This window comes from Malurus melanocephalus, unplaced genomic scaffold (assembly GCF_030028575.1).
Source record: "Malurus melanocephalus ecotype Western Australia unplaced genomic scaffold, MMel_1.1 scaffold_42, whole genome shotgun sequence".
NCBI classification, from domain to species: Eukaryota; Metazoa; Chordata; class Aves; order Passeriformes; family Maluridae; genus Malurus; species Malurus melanocephalus.
In genome coordinates, this window is record NW_026623274.1 from 1,453,435 (window position 1) to 1,466,540 (window position 13,106).

Below are 13,106 nucleotides of genomic sequence, written 5' to 3' on the forward strand. Positions count from 1 at the left end.
CTATTCCCCACCATGATTCCTGTGTTTCACTGCATATAACTATCCCCAGCCATTAGAAACAGGGCTGAAATTTTTCATAACAGGTGTTTKCCCATGTCTGAATGTTTAGTTTTCTTGTTTTTTAGACCTCATCTTATTTTGTTCACCTTAACAAATCCTTGAGAGCTTTTCTTTACCAAGTTTTAGASCATTGATGTGACAAAAAGAAGTAGTATTTTTATGGGTTTTTTTGCCATTCCTGTGACAACCCATCCAAACGTTAAGAAATTTTTAAAATAAGCATGAAGCATTCAGGAGAAAACTGATTTGCATGGTTGAGTCTTTGGTAAATGTGTCCTTACTGAACCTTTCTGGTGGCTTATAGGAGATTCTGTCAACACCAGAAAAAAAGCAGGGCARTTAAGGAACATCTAATTTAGAGAGCATGCTTTTGGGAGCTAGCAGAATCCCTGCTCAGCAAGAGCAAGGTGCAGTGTGAATTTTTAATTTCCATTGMTGTCCCCCACCTCACAAATTTGACAGATTTGCTAAGTGGGCTGTATCATCTGCTGGTRTAAATTGGCTTAGTTGTTGTCTTGGTTTAGGAATGGTATTCTCCAATTTCTCCCCTCCAAACCATGCACTTCTCACTCACTCTCTTCTCCTCCTCTGCCTCCCCCTCCACCACACAAAAAGGTAAAGATCAAAAATTGAGATGAGAACAATTTATTGGAAAGAGCAATGAGATTAAAAAAACCAAAGAGTARCAGCAACAATAGAGCWTACAAAAAGAGGCAAGCGATTYTCACCTCCCTCCACCACACCAGGCTGACCCAGAAGAGAACCCTTCCCCCATTCCCCAAAAATTATGTGAGCTGGTATAGAACAAGCTCCAGTTCCTAGCCATACCCCACCCTGGCTATGAGAAAATTCACCTTGGCTGACAGACATTGGGGCCGTTCCATCCTGTGGAGTTCTGATTCCAGAATTAAAACWGTTGAATTTATGTCTCCATAGACTTTTTTTCCTCTCAGAAGACAATCTGTAGGGAAGGACACAAATGAAGGAAGGATGRTGTCAGCTCAGTCAGGGGTGTTTTGCAGTGTTCTTCTTCTGAGGCAGTCAGGGCAGTCAGTTCTTGTCCTTTCCTSCCTGGGAGATCTGAAAATGCGGTAGCTGAAATGATTCTTTTGGTTTCAGAGGTTTCTGCGTTATTTGAGGCCGGCACTTCTGTCACCTACACTTTCCAGGAGCCTTATCCAGTCACAAAGAATGCAAGCACCTCAAGCTCGGCCATTTATGTGGATGCTGTCGTGTCCAAGGAGAATATTGCATTCAGCTTTCTCACAACACACACTCCAAGCCTTCTGCTGTACATCAACACCTACTTCCATGAATATTTGGCTGTGATTCTTTCCAAGAATGGTAAGCAGTCTTGATTTGCTACCAGAGTGTAACTCTGGGAAGTTTTTTGGTTTTTTGTTTGGTTGGTTGGTTGGTTGGTTGGTTGGTTTTTTGGCAGGAGAATAATCTAGAATCCTGCACTGATTTAAGTTCATTTCTGTGTCTGATACTTTATCAACTTCATGGTGTTAGTTCATGAAAATGGCCATCACTCTTGTTTATATCCCTTTATTTGGCATTCAGTGCTACACTTGCCTATTCAGTCTTTGAGTAATCATGTTGTTGGGGCTTATAATGTGCTTTGACTTCCACGTGGCAAGAGTGTRCARTAGTAATYCCTTGCTATTTATTCCACACTGAGATCCATTAGGTTGCCAAGGTTAGCGAATGAGAAATACCATGTACGTACAAGACCACTTGGTGCAGAAATACATTGTAATTTTATCTTTTGCATTCTGTCTCGGCACATGTATTACTCCTCACTGGATTGTTTCAACAGAATATGGCCAGTATGTCCATATGTTGAAATTTTTTAGATTTACTGACCAAAACATGAAGTSTAAATCCATTTCCTGCTTGAAGATGCTGGGTGTGGGTATTTTTTGAAAACGTGCTAAGATTTTATGGGTATGGACCTTTGTGTTATCAGCAAAACTCTGGCACCTCAGTCCTGGCAGTGCTTTCAGAAAATTCACTCCAGACAAGCATCCTCCTAGACAAATAGGGAAATTTGAATTTTTGTAAGAGCTGTCAGGCACTGGAGCCCTGGAAGTGATGAGTAAGCATATTGGTGAGTCAATAGCYTGTGGCAGAACAATACAAAGTTAACGTCATGTGGTTTAATGTGTAGAGTTGAGCGAATGACCCAGACCACTCTGAAGCCTTGAAAATTCTAAAATAACTAAGGCTTCAAGTACGGCCAAATGAAACCATAGAAGATTAAAAATTTTTAGAAAACAACAAAAGAAAGGTTTTATYCTCAGTATGGAGTTTGCAGTAGTTTATCTCTTGGTTATCTCATGTGGATAGCATTRAGGCTGGCATGGGATGAGTGCTCTAATCTCTGGGAGGGGCAACTGGAATAGCACCAACCTACTCCAAGTGAAACTGCAGCAGGGAGGTGGGACTACTGAGGTGAGCCTAACCCACTCCTGTCCAGTCTCAGATTTCTATCTCTAATTTGCTGTTGTAGACAAGTGTTTATGATTTTCTGATCTATGAATATTCTAGTGTGTAGCTCCAGGGTGATGGAGGTTAGCCCCTGCTGAGGTAAAACCTTGGAATCAGCTTCTCAGTTCCACTCGGGTCTCTTGATGCCACTCAGGCGATTGGAAATAGCCCTGAAGTTAATGACACTGTAATATCCATTTAAATCACCTTTATTGCTGCCAGAGTAGTCTAAAATGACCTCAGAAACATGAGTCAATTGACTTTTATTGATGGAATACACTATAAGCAGGCTATAATTGTGAAGCCCTAGAAGGGGGTCTCTAATAGTGCTTGGGGAAGAGGTTGGGATCAAGACATCAGGATGTCTTGTAGCAGCTCAGCAGGAGCAGAGCTTGTGGAAATGAAAATGACCTTTCATTTTGTCAGCTGCAGCATCTGCAGATGTCAGCTTTGGCTTGGATGAAGACAGGCACTCCCAGCACATGTGGAAATTAGGTGGAGCAGTCTCAGCACAGTCAGGGARTGCAAACAATGCTGCTTTTCTGAGATCTGCACCTCTTTTTATTCACTTGTAAGATGGTGGTAACAGTTGTTTAGAGGGTTGATGAGATGTAGGCTCCAAAATTCTGGACTATTAAGTGCAGCACTATATGCAAAGAATGATTAAGATAGATGGCTGACCTTTGTTACCTCCTGAAAGTCTCCTTCAGGATTAGTGAGTGCATGKCTATGTGACATTTTTTCAAGACAGTCATTTCAGTCATGTATATTCTCTGCCTTTTGTCCCAAATGGAATAATTTGTTAAATTTCATGTCCTTTTACTTTTTAGTCTTGTTGGAATTGAAATTATTCCAATGAAAATAATGTTCAGATATGTTACTCTTTGYTCCTCCAAGAGGTTTATGCTTGCCATAAAGTTACTGGACTATGAATATCAATGTCCTTTGTAGCATTAAAAGTGAGTGTGATTCCTTCTCTCTTATTGGCTCACTTTCAAGGAATCTTGCTGAGTCTGACAGTATATAGTAGGACATAAGCAGGTCCCTGCTGGATAAGTGATTGGTTAAATAAAGGTTAGGTTCCTGGAGAAATGGGAATGGGCATTCTCACTTAGGAGGTGAGCAGTAATACTTTTTACCATAATCCCAAGTCCCTCTCCACTTGTTAAAAAAAACTATATTGGAACAATCTATGTATAATTTAATACTTCACCTTTTGTAACTATTTTTGAAGCTACTRCTCAGGTATTCTGTTATTCCTCTTTTCTATTATCCACAAAATAACTARGCAAATTATTAGTTAATAAAAGTGRCRATGAGAACAATGTTTCTCCTACTTCTGACTTCTCATGTTAAATATTTGACATTTAAGAAGTGAGACTGTTTGCAAGGATTATTCATAGTTAGACTATATTAAAAGGGCTTAGATAAAAGTGAACTTTTACAGGCAGCTATGTCTAACTCACTCAGGCATGAAATACTTTGCTAAAATAATTTGGTTTTAGTCAATTTAATAAATTGTCAAAATTAACCCTGACACACTTTGCACTGTCAATCTATAAAGATCAGAAATAAATATCATTAGAAGAAACATTGAGTATTGATTGAGACACCATAATTGTGGTAGTAAAATGATTCCTTTAGGGGTTTAGAATTATCCAGCAGGCYGATGTCAGCACTCATGGCTACCTGCTCCTGGCTTTGATGCTGCCCACACAGAAAACTCCTCCAGTGCCTGGAGCCTTCAAGGGCAGGGGGGAGGTGAAGTCATGACAGATGTTGGGTACCACCACATGTCAATGCATAAGCTGCAGTTCCACACCTATGCAGGTCATCTCCTATAAAATGAGATGTTCAGTAGTGCCTGGCTGATAACACTTCTACAATCAGGTCCCTCCTATAGAACTTATCTGTATCACAGAGTTTGTTCTTACTTCTGATCAACTGACTCACATCCTCTGTCAACTGCCAGTTTATAGGTAAGGTTTCAAAGGCTGATGGTTTTATACATCATCTTTAGTGATTCTTTAAGTTAATACTGATGCTTTGAAATCATACATGTGCTTTAGAAAATTGTATGCACCTTCCTTTCCTCTCCAGTCTTCTATGGATTTTCAAATTACAGCTACATATATATGTGTATGTATTGTATATAGMTGTGTGTGTATATATTTACATATACATACACACATATATAGAGATGGGAATGTATGTAAAGCTCATGCCTCCCATTGGTCCCACATCCAAGAGATTTGCAGAACTGTAATGATTGGCATTTTTAATATCTATTTCTGTAGAAATTTTAAATTATAGTGCCYGTTACTAAGCTACTGAAAATGGGTAAACATCTCTAATTAGTCTTCTCAGTGTGTCAATCCACAGAAATTATCCACATCATGGGAAGATACTACCAAGAAAAGGGTAATTTTTCTTCTCCCCCAGGCTAGTTTTTTACTGTACATTTTTGCATTTTCATRGTTTCAGAGTTACCAATACCTTTGTAATATTATCATTCCCTTGCTTCCTAAAGATAATAAAAGATAGGAGAGAAAAATGTTAAAAGAAAGAATGTTTAATTAAGCTGTGCTTCTCTTTTCTTCATTTACCCTCCCCCACTTCAAGTAATCAAATGTGATGAATATGAGGAAATATATTGCCTAGAAAAGGTTTTCAYAAGTCTCTTCTCAGCTTTGTTGGTTTTTTCCAACAAAATTATTGTTTTTGTGGAAACAATATGATTCCTAATCTAGAAAAACAGTAGATAGCTACCATCAGAGATAGAATCTCTAACTATGCTAGAGCAATTGAAAAATTATCTGTATTTATTATCTAATCTCATAAGAAATTAAACTATTTTAGTCCTTTTTTTTCATTCTCCACCTTTCCAMCATCTATTGCCATCAAACCGAGCTCTGCTCTCCATTTATTCTGGAAAGAAAGACTCTGATTTTGCATAGGAAAGATTAAAGACAAGAAAAAAGGCACAGTTATAAACAGGAGTACAAATGAAAACATCTTGAGTAATTCTTATGTTAGGTCTCTGATACTCAGCATACAGTAGCAGGATTTATATTAGCTCCACTTCCCTGACCTATAAATCTTGAAATCAGCTGATATTTGAAGTGAATAGGAAAAAGAATTTACAATGTGTAACAGAGGTAAGATGAGTTAACACTCAAAAAAAAGCAAATATTGTCAGTGAAAAGGTACTGATTTCTGTTTTTTTTTTTAATAAACTCATAATCTCCTGTAATCTCCTCCTCTCTCCAAGTCAGAAAGCCTTTCTGTTGAAAGTGTGAAAATTCTCGTTATTGTTTTTGCCTTCAATTCTGTTAAGCTGCATMTCCAACAACCAAAGCTTTTCTCACACAGTGGYAAAGAGATGCTGAAAAYCCAGTTCAGTCTTTGAGGCAAGAAATCTTTTGATCCTGTTCACACTGTACACTCTGAAGTTTAATGGGTCAAAACTAAAACAGGGGAAATAGGACTTGGGTGGATTTGGGGGGGGATTCTTCTGGTTCTTTTTCCTTAGTCCCTTGTGGGTTTTAGTTTTGGGACACTAACTGCTGCAGAAAGACTCTTTCAACTACACCATTGCTTGTGCAGTTGTCTTCTCTTYTGAGAACCTTGTGCCTTACAGACTTGCAGCAGGCGTTGAACAACCCTCACATTTTATGTGACTGAAGTGGGAAATGGTGCCAAGGTTCRGGTACAGTTTCTTTTAACAGATCAGGAGCAGGAAAGAAAGTCGTGTTGGGAAGTGTAGGAGACAGCTTTGTGGAGGAGACAAGCAACTGTGAGTGACTGAGGATTGTTCCCAGTCTAGCTCTGGTTCACAGCCATTWTGCAGCAGATAGCACTMTATGTCTTCTAAAAATAATTTCAGSCARTTGTTGCAGTTGGCCCCTGAAATCTTGTGTTATTTACTGAGTGAGGGGCCAGAGACAGTTTGATCAGTAATGGTGAATGTAAAAGGAATTCTCCCCAGWTGCTTTAAATGGGAAGCTGGCTTTGGTGCTGTGAGTTGAAAAGGTTAGAGTGGCAGGAGATCTATCAGTTTATTTATCTAAAGAGAGAAACTTTTATGGTTGAAAATCACACTGGTCACTTTGATATTTCCTTGCTGTAAGCACASTCCACAGAAAATAGTAATGCTGATTGGAGTTTTCACTTCAAATCCAGCACTAAAAAGTCTTTGAGGAAAGAGGTGGTCTTGGTACCCAAACCCATTTTTTTATGTTTGTATTAGCATATGGCACTTTAAATCTCTTAGTGTGCGAAACCAACTTGAAAGAAGAAGCAGCCACAACATTCAGCCAAGGACTCTGGCAGATCTCTATCTCTGCTTTCCAAGAGGAGAGAGCTGAAAGATCTGTCTCATTAGCTGAATTCATGGACATGTGAAGATTATTTTGCCATATTGCAGGGTCAAGAGATCTTCTGAAGACCCACAAGGGAAAACAAGGGAACTGTAATTGGATTACGTAGAGCAGGAAAGGTTGAACAGGCTGTTAATAATTGTTCTGTGCTCTGGCTATACACAGACTGACTTTGAACTCACTGCTGCCTGGCATAAAATTCCTGACCACTGGCTGCAGATAATCAGCTGGAAGAAAGCCTGTGTTCCCATTTGCTTATAGGAGGTGTTTATCTCKGAGAAGACTTGAGTTCCTAGCTCACATTTTGCAGCTGATAAGTCATTTTTATTGTTGGATTCCTCTGGAACTGCCCTGAAAGGAATGAGAGGAAGGACAGAGGGTCCTGTTTGAATAGATGTGGCATGTATATATATAAGTGCTCTTCTGTCATTCTGAAAGAAGGGTATTTCAGAACTCCTTTTATTGAAAGCTTTAGCCTTGAAAACTTATAGTAGTCATTTTTCAGTTATTTTTAACTTAACGCTATATATGTTGTGGACAGAGAGAGCTGTGTAGTAAGTGCTGTAGACCAGCAGAAACACTGGCTTAAGCACTGCCTTATGTAGCTGCAGAGAGCCCAGCAATAGAAGACTGAGTCTGGGCCCAAGCAAATCCCCTTCACTATCCTGTATGTGGTATCCCTATTATCTTGTTAATAGCATATCAGTTTCCTGTCTGTGCCATGAAAAGGTGACTTCTTCTTTCTTGCCTTTCTTGGTGAAATTGAGTGTTTATGTCTTAGTCTTACAAGTGAGAGCGGCCTTCAGGAGCTGCAGGGAGAAAAGTCAGGAGYGAGGTGGATGTGCACTTGATGAGAGAGGATCAGATGAGGGAATGGGCATTATGCAAACTGGAATACATCAATCCATGGGCCCTGGTAGGCTGCACCACAAGTGCTGAGACAGCTGGAAGATATCATTGCAAGGCCATTCAAAAGGCAGTGGACACACACCAAAAYACATGAGGTTTCATCTGAATATGGCAAAGAGAAAACTCTTTTTAGTGTGAGGATGATGGAGCACTGGAACATCTTGCCTAGACAATTCTGGAGCCTCAATCCTTGGAGGTGTTCAAAAGCTACCTGGACATGGCCCTGGGCAACTGACTTTAAGGGTCCCTTTAGTGGGACARGGATGGACAATATGCCCTCCAGAGGTCAGTCACAACCTCAGCCATTCCATGGTTCTGTGAAAAATCACAGAAATAAGCATTTGAAGGCAAAGTACTAAAAGTACATATGTATAAGCATATGTATTTTTCTAGAGAAAAGTCATCACAATGCTACCATGATATGGTTCTTGCAATAGGATTTTTACTCAGTAAATGATTCATTCTTCCTCTTAATTTGCCCCATTAGATGACTTAACATGAGTCAGTTCTTTGTGTGCCAGTGGCTGCAGCAAGTTCTAAACTCCAGTATCTCCCCTGAAAGGTTGCTGTAATCAGGAGGTCACTGACTAAAGGATACAGCTTCTCCATTCGCATAACCCATKAAATAGGCAGTCCTTAGATGGAATTGCTGGTCAGAGGAGCAGAACATTTCCCAGAGATTTGTGTCTCTAGAGCTCAACAAAAACAAGCATCATTAACCTCAGAAAGCCATTAATCCACAAAGTTCTGTGCTGCTTTTGTTACAARTTAAGAATGAAAAGAAGGTTTAAGAAGAGGCATATGATTATTTTTCACTAGTTTTGTCTAAAAGATTATTGCTCGTTCTCCTGCTCAGGCATCATGTAGTGCTCAAATCGATTGCTTCTCTTTTTTTTCTCTTCACACCATCTTTTTATGTGTTCTCACTGCTGAGCATAATGGCTGCTTGTTAGGTCGGCATGAAACAAGCCCTTGCTTGAACAGGCATCTGTACTGCCAACATGGAAGGAGGAATGGTTAAAATATGTTAGGAAAAAATGGAAACTATGAGCCAGAATCTTGGTGAGGGCAATTTGGGATGACTTTCTTGGGGTATCACAACAACAGATCTCAATATTTTTTTTTCTAAAAGCTGTTTGCACAACATTAATGACATTGATTTGCAGGGCCAGGTTGAATTTCTGGAATAAAATTCACACGATGATATATTGTATTTCATTCACTGGGTAGAGAAACGTTTGAAAAGAGTATGGAATGATGGAGCAAGGGGGATGGCTTCAGACTGAAAGAGGGTGTGTTTATATTTGATGTTAGGAAGAAATTCACTATGAGGGTGCTGAGGCAGTGGAATGGGTTGCTTAGGGAAGTTTTGGATACCCATCCCTGGAAGTGCTCAAAACCAAGTTGGATAGGGCTTTGAGCAACCTGGTCTAATGAAAGGTGTCTCTTCCTATGTCCCTCTCCATGGCAGGGAAGTTGGAACTAGATGATCTTTAGGGTCCTTTCCAGCCCAAACCATTCTATGATAGCCTTTGTTAATGAAGGGTCTTAAAGTGAAAGTGGTTTAAAAATTCAAAGAATCTGTAGGATAGGTATGGTTTAAGATTTACCAGAATAAATCTCACCATCAGAAAGCAGTAGCTTTCTGGGTAATTTAACTGCAAGTAAAACCCTCAGTTCTCTCCTTCATTTTTATATTCAATCACCTTCAGGGGGAAAAAGATACTTAATGTTGCATCACATTGTAAAAGAAAGAGTAAACACTTCCTTTACCAAAAAGAAATACCTGGGAAAGTAGATACAATGATAACGACTAATAGTGTTTTTTTTTAAACTGCTCCTTCCTTAGAGGTTTCTTGCTTTTTCTGACTGATGCGAACATTCATCTATTTTCCCAGTGGATAAACTGTGGCATAAAGAAGGAAGACAATTTGTCAGCRGCCATCAAGCTGGTAGATCCCAAATTTTGGCAGTGCTCTGTCCATTGCCTCCAGGGTACATAAAAGTACCATTGTGTATGCTTACCCATGAGCTGAGCTGGAGAGGCAGTGTTTAGGATTATCCCACACCCATGGGTTAGCCCTATTCCCATTTTAGACCCAGCTACATCACCATGTACATGAGCTGTTTTGTTTAGATGAATGGTCCCCTTAAAATCCCTGGAATAAGCTCTGTGTTTAGGCCACTCAGTATGGGTGAGATGAGCTTTGTGTCTCTGATCCTCTGGGTCATTTTTTAGAATTGCTGTATTTTCTACCTTTGGAGCAAGAAGCATCTGCCCGTTCTTGTTAATTGCTGGTCAGTCTGTGTTCAGCCAACTGGCGGCTGTGGGAACGAGATGTCTGCGAAGGTTAAACACATTTCTCGGTCACGTAAGGGAGCCAGCCACATTTATTGATGTTTAAGTGACAATCTCAATCTGGGCCCAGCTGTCTAGCAGCATTGTGAAGTGAACTGAGGTCATGGGCCTCCAGATAGGCTCCTTTTGGGTGTGTGKTTTTTTTCTAAGTTAAGAAATGCAATTTGAGGAGAATGTGTTGTTTTGTTTTGTTTTATTTTAATTTCAGATGGCCTCAATATGATCCTTAAGTCCTGAATGTCTCAAGCATTGAGTGAGAGGCATTCAAACAACCTCCTATTTTTATTACCAGAGGAGATTGCAAAAAATTGAGTGATGAATTTTTCTTTTAAACCTTGTGAAACAGTGTTGTCTAAGCAAGTGCAATAGCTGAGCAATGATATCAGCAAACACATTCAACAGTTTTGCTTCTTTGTTTTTTCCGTGTAAAACAAATAGCAAGAGTCACCTCCTAAAAAAGTGCCAGTGCTTTCTTAGTTAAATGCCACTGGACACTGAAGAGTTGGGCTCTGTTCTTAAAATCACCAGCAGCACTTCCAATGGAGAGTAAATTTACTGAGTAAATATCCCTGGGGAGAAGCTGCTAATTAAGGAACATGTTTCTAAGCCAGCTGCTCCTAACTGAGAAAATGTTGGCTCATTTTTAAATATCTAGGCTATGAAGAGGGACAGTGCCACACTGAAACTGTGCAAGTTYCCAGGGATATCTTGTGTGGTCGAGATGACTGAAAAGCTGTGTGTGCTGTTCTGCAGTCAGGAGTGAACAAACATTTACACCTCATGAGCTGCAAATGGCTTTTGAGCTAAACACTTTAGATTTCTTTTATTTTTTTCATAATAGCAACATCAATAGCCTCGCTAATACAATTCCACTCTTTGTTTAATTTGTGCTTTTCTTAATTATTTTCTCTTCCAGCTGTGGCTTGGGTGAGTCTGGAGGGTTCMTGTTGTGGTGTACTTAAAGTCTAGCAGTCCAGCAAGGATGACTGCCTGTTTGGGACAGCTGTAAAAAGCTCTGTTGGTCCTAAACACTTTTTTTCTGGGTGACTCTAAGGCAAGAAGACTTGCAGGGGTGGTCCAATGCCCTTTTTCCAATGCAGTGTTTCACTATTTCATACATGCACATTTTCCCAAATCAGAGTAGTCAGCTGCCCTGGTTTACATGTGTAAATGATGTTACACGATGGTGATAAATTTGTACTTTACATGTGATACCCACATGTGCTCCCTGAATTTACCTCAGCTTCTCTGAGTGGAGCAAGATGTCTTGCCAGCTGCTCCAGCCAGTTTAAGTCATTAAAAAGTGCTATTGGCGTTGGCGAGAGTTGTTGGGTTCAATTTGGGCTTATTTAAAACCAGTTTCCATAAATAAAGGTCCTGCAGAGAAGTCTCAGACTCCAATGGATGYCATTCCCTTCCTTGCTGTTTGGTCCTCCAAGATTAAATGGCACAAGACCTGTGGTCCTGGTGACATGTGTGACAAGGATTTTAGTTAAGAACAATGGATTTACAGAYCAAATTCCTGATTTCCATTTCTCTTTTCTACAAAGCTTTAAACTTTCTGCTTTAAATTTTCTGCTTTAAACTTTTTGCCAAATACCCAGCACTGGTCTTTCAAATAAGAGAGCTCGAACACTCTGTAACGTTTTCCCTTTTCTAGATGATGATTTCAAAATTGCCATTTGATTTTCAGCACGAGCTTTGTCAGTCCAGAATGAATTTAAAGTTGGTGAGCATAGGTCACAAAGCCAGCAGATGCTTCTGACGTTCCTTCCACTCAAGCACTGCTGTAGACACAAAAGAAGGGCAGCTCTCCTGGTGACATGTTCAGTCAGCTCAGGTTTGGGACACAGGGTATGGAACACTATGACCAAGGTATTTCTTCACACTGTGCAGTCTGGGAATAGTTTTTTGTTCCTCAGACTGAACACTTTGAAATCTCTAACCAGTTTTATTGCCACTAGATTTAAGAGCTTCTACAGCAGGGTATTATCAGAAAAAAAGAGGCAGTTTGAAGGCACCAYACTATTGCTGTAGCTGCCTGGAGGTTGGTTATGCTGACACTGATCATTAGTGCTCTTCTAGCAGAACTAGTGCTGGCCTCCATCAYCATCAAAAGAGAGTCCTGGGGGTGCTTTGTTTCAGAAAAGCCACCTCAGACTTTGTCACCAGCATGGGATGTCATAAATACTGCCCTATGGTCTCTGTTTCCCAGGACTTCCCTCTGCCCAATGGGACCCCCAGGAATCCTGTTGAAATGGCTCTTGGTTGTTTCATATCATCAGGGAGATGCCATTCAGCCCTACAATCATGGATTTTAGTACTGCAGGCTGCAGACTGGAGACCCCAGCCATGTGCAGTGGTAGTGGTGTCATCCCAGCAGCAGGGCAGCCCACATGGCATCATTTCCTCAGGAATTGGTGAAAAGAGGCCATGCTGTGCTCGGTGACTCTGTTACCAAGCCAAGCCTGTCCCCCTCTCAGGCTGCTCTAGAGGCAGGATTCAAAGCTGMAGGGGATGGATAACTAAAATAATCAACATGAGAATCTGCACTTACCTAAAGCTGCTGGGGTAAATGTGCCCAGTAAAACTTGCCAGTCCAAGGCCAAAAGAATGTTATCTTTCTTTTCCTTTCCCTTCCTCCTTTATTGACTTAATAGCAATTGCCTGCAGCATTTCAACATAGATTAGAGAAGGAGCACAACTAGCTGTGCGTTGCTCGAGCATTATGATGCTCCAGGTGTGCATGCTCAGACATGGAGAGCTGAAAAGAGGATGACAGGCATGACAACAACAAGACTGACAGAAATTACACTGCTCATGATTAGTGTGAACCCCTATTGCGAGGCAAAAATGATGCGAAATGGAGAATAGGGAGAACAGATCTGGTTTATGTGCTGATTTCC

At 40.3% G+C, this 13,106-nt stretch overlaps 1 protein-coding gene across 1 annotated transcript in view; it reads left to right on the top strand.

Moving 5' to 3' along the window:
• Positions 1–13,106, top strand: part of CNTNAP5 (contactin associated protein family member 5) — a 223,082-nt gene that overhangs the window by 189,825 nt on the left and 20,151 nt on the right. Inside the window, exon 19 of the mRNA XM_057364809.1 lies at positions 1,180–1,404. Within this exon, the coding sequence (XP_057220792.1) occupies positions 1,180–1,404 (225 nt within the window). The remainder of the gene's footprint in view (positions 1–1,179; positions 1,405–13,106) is intronic.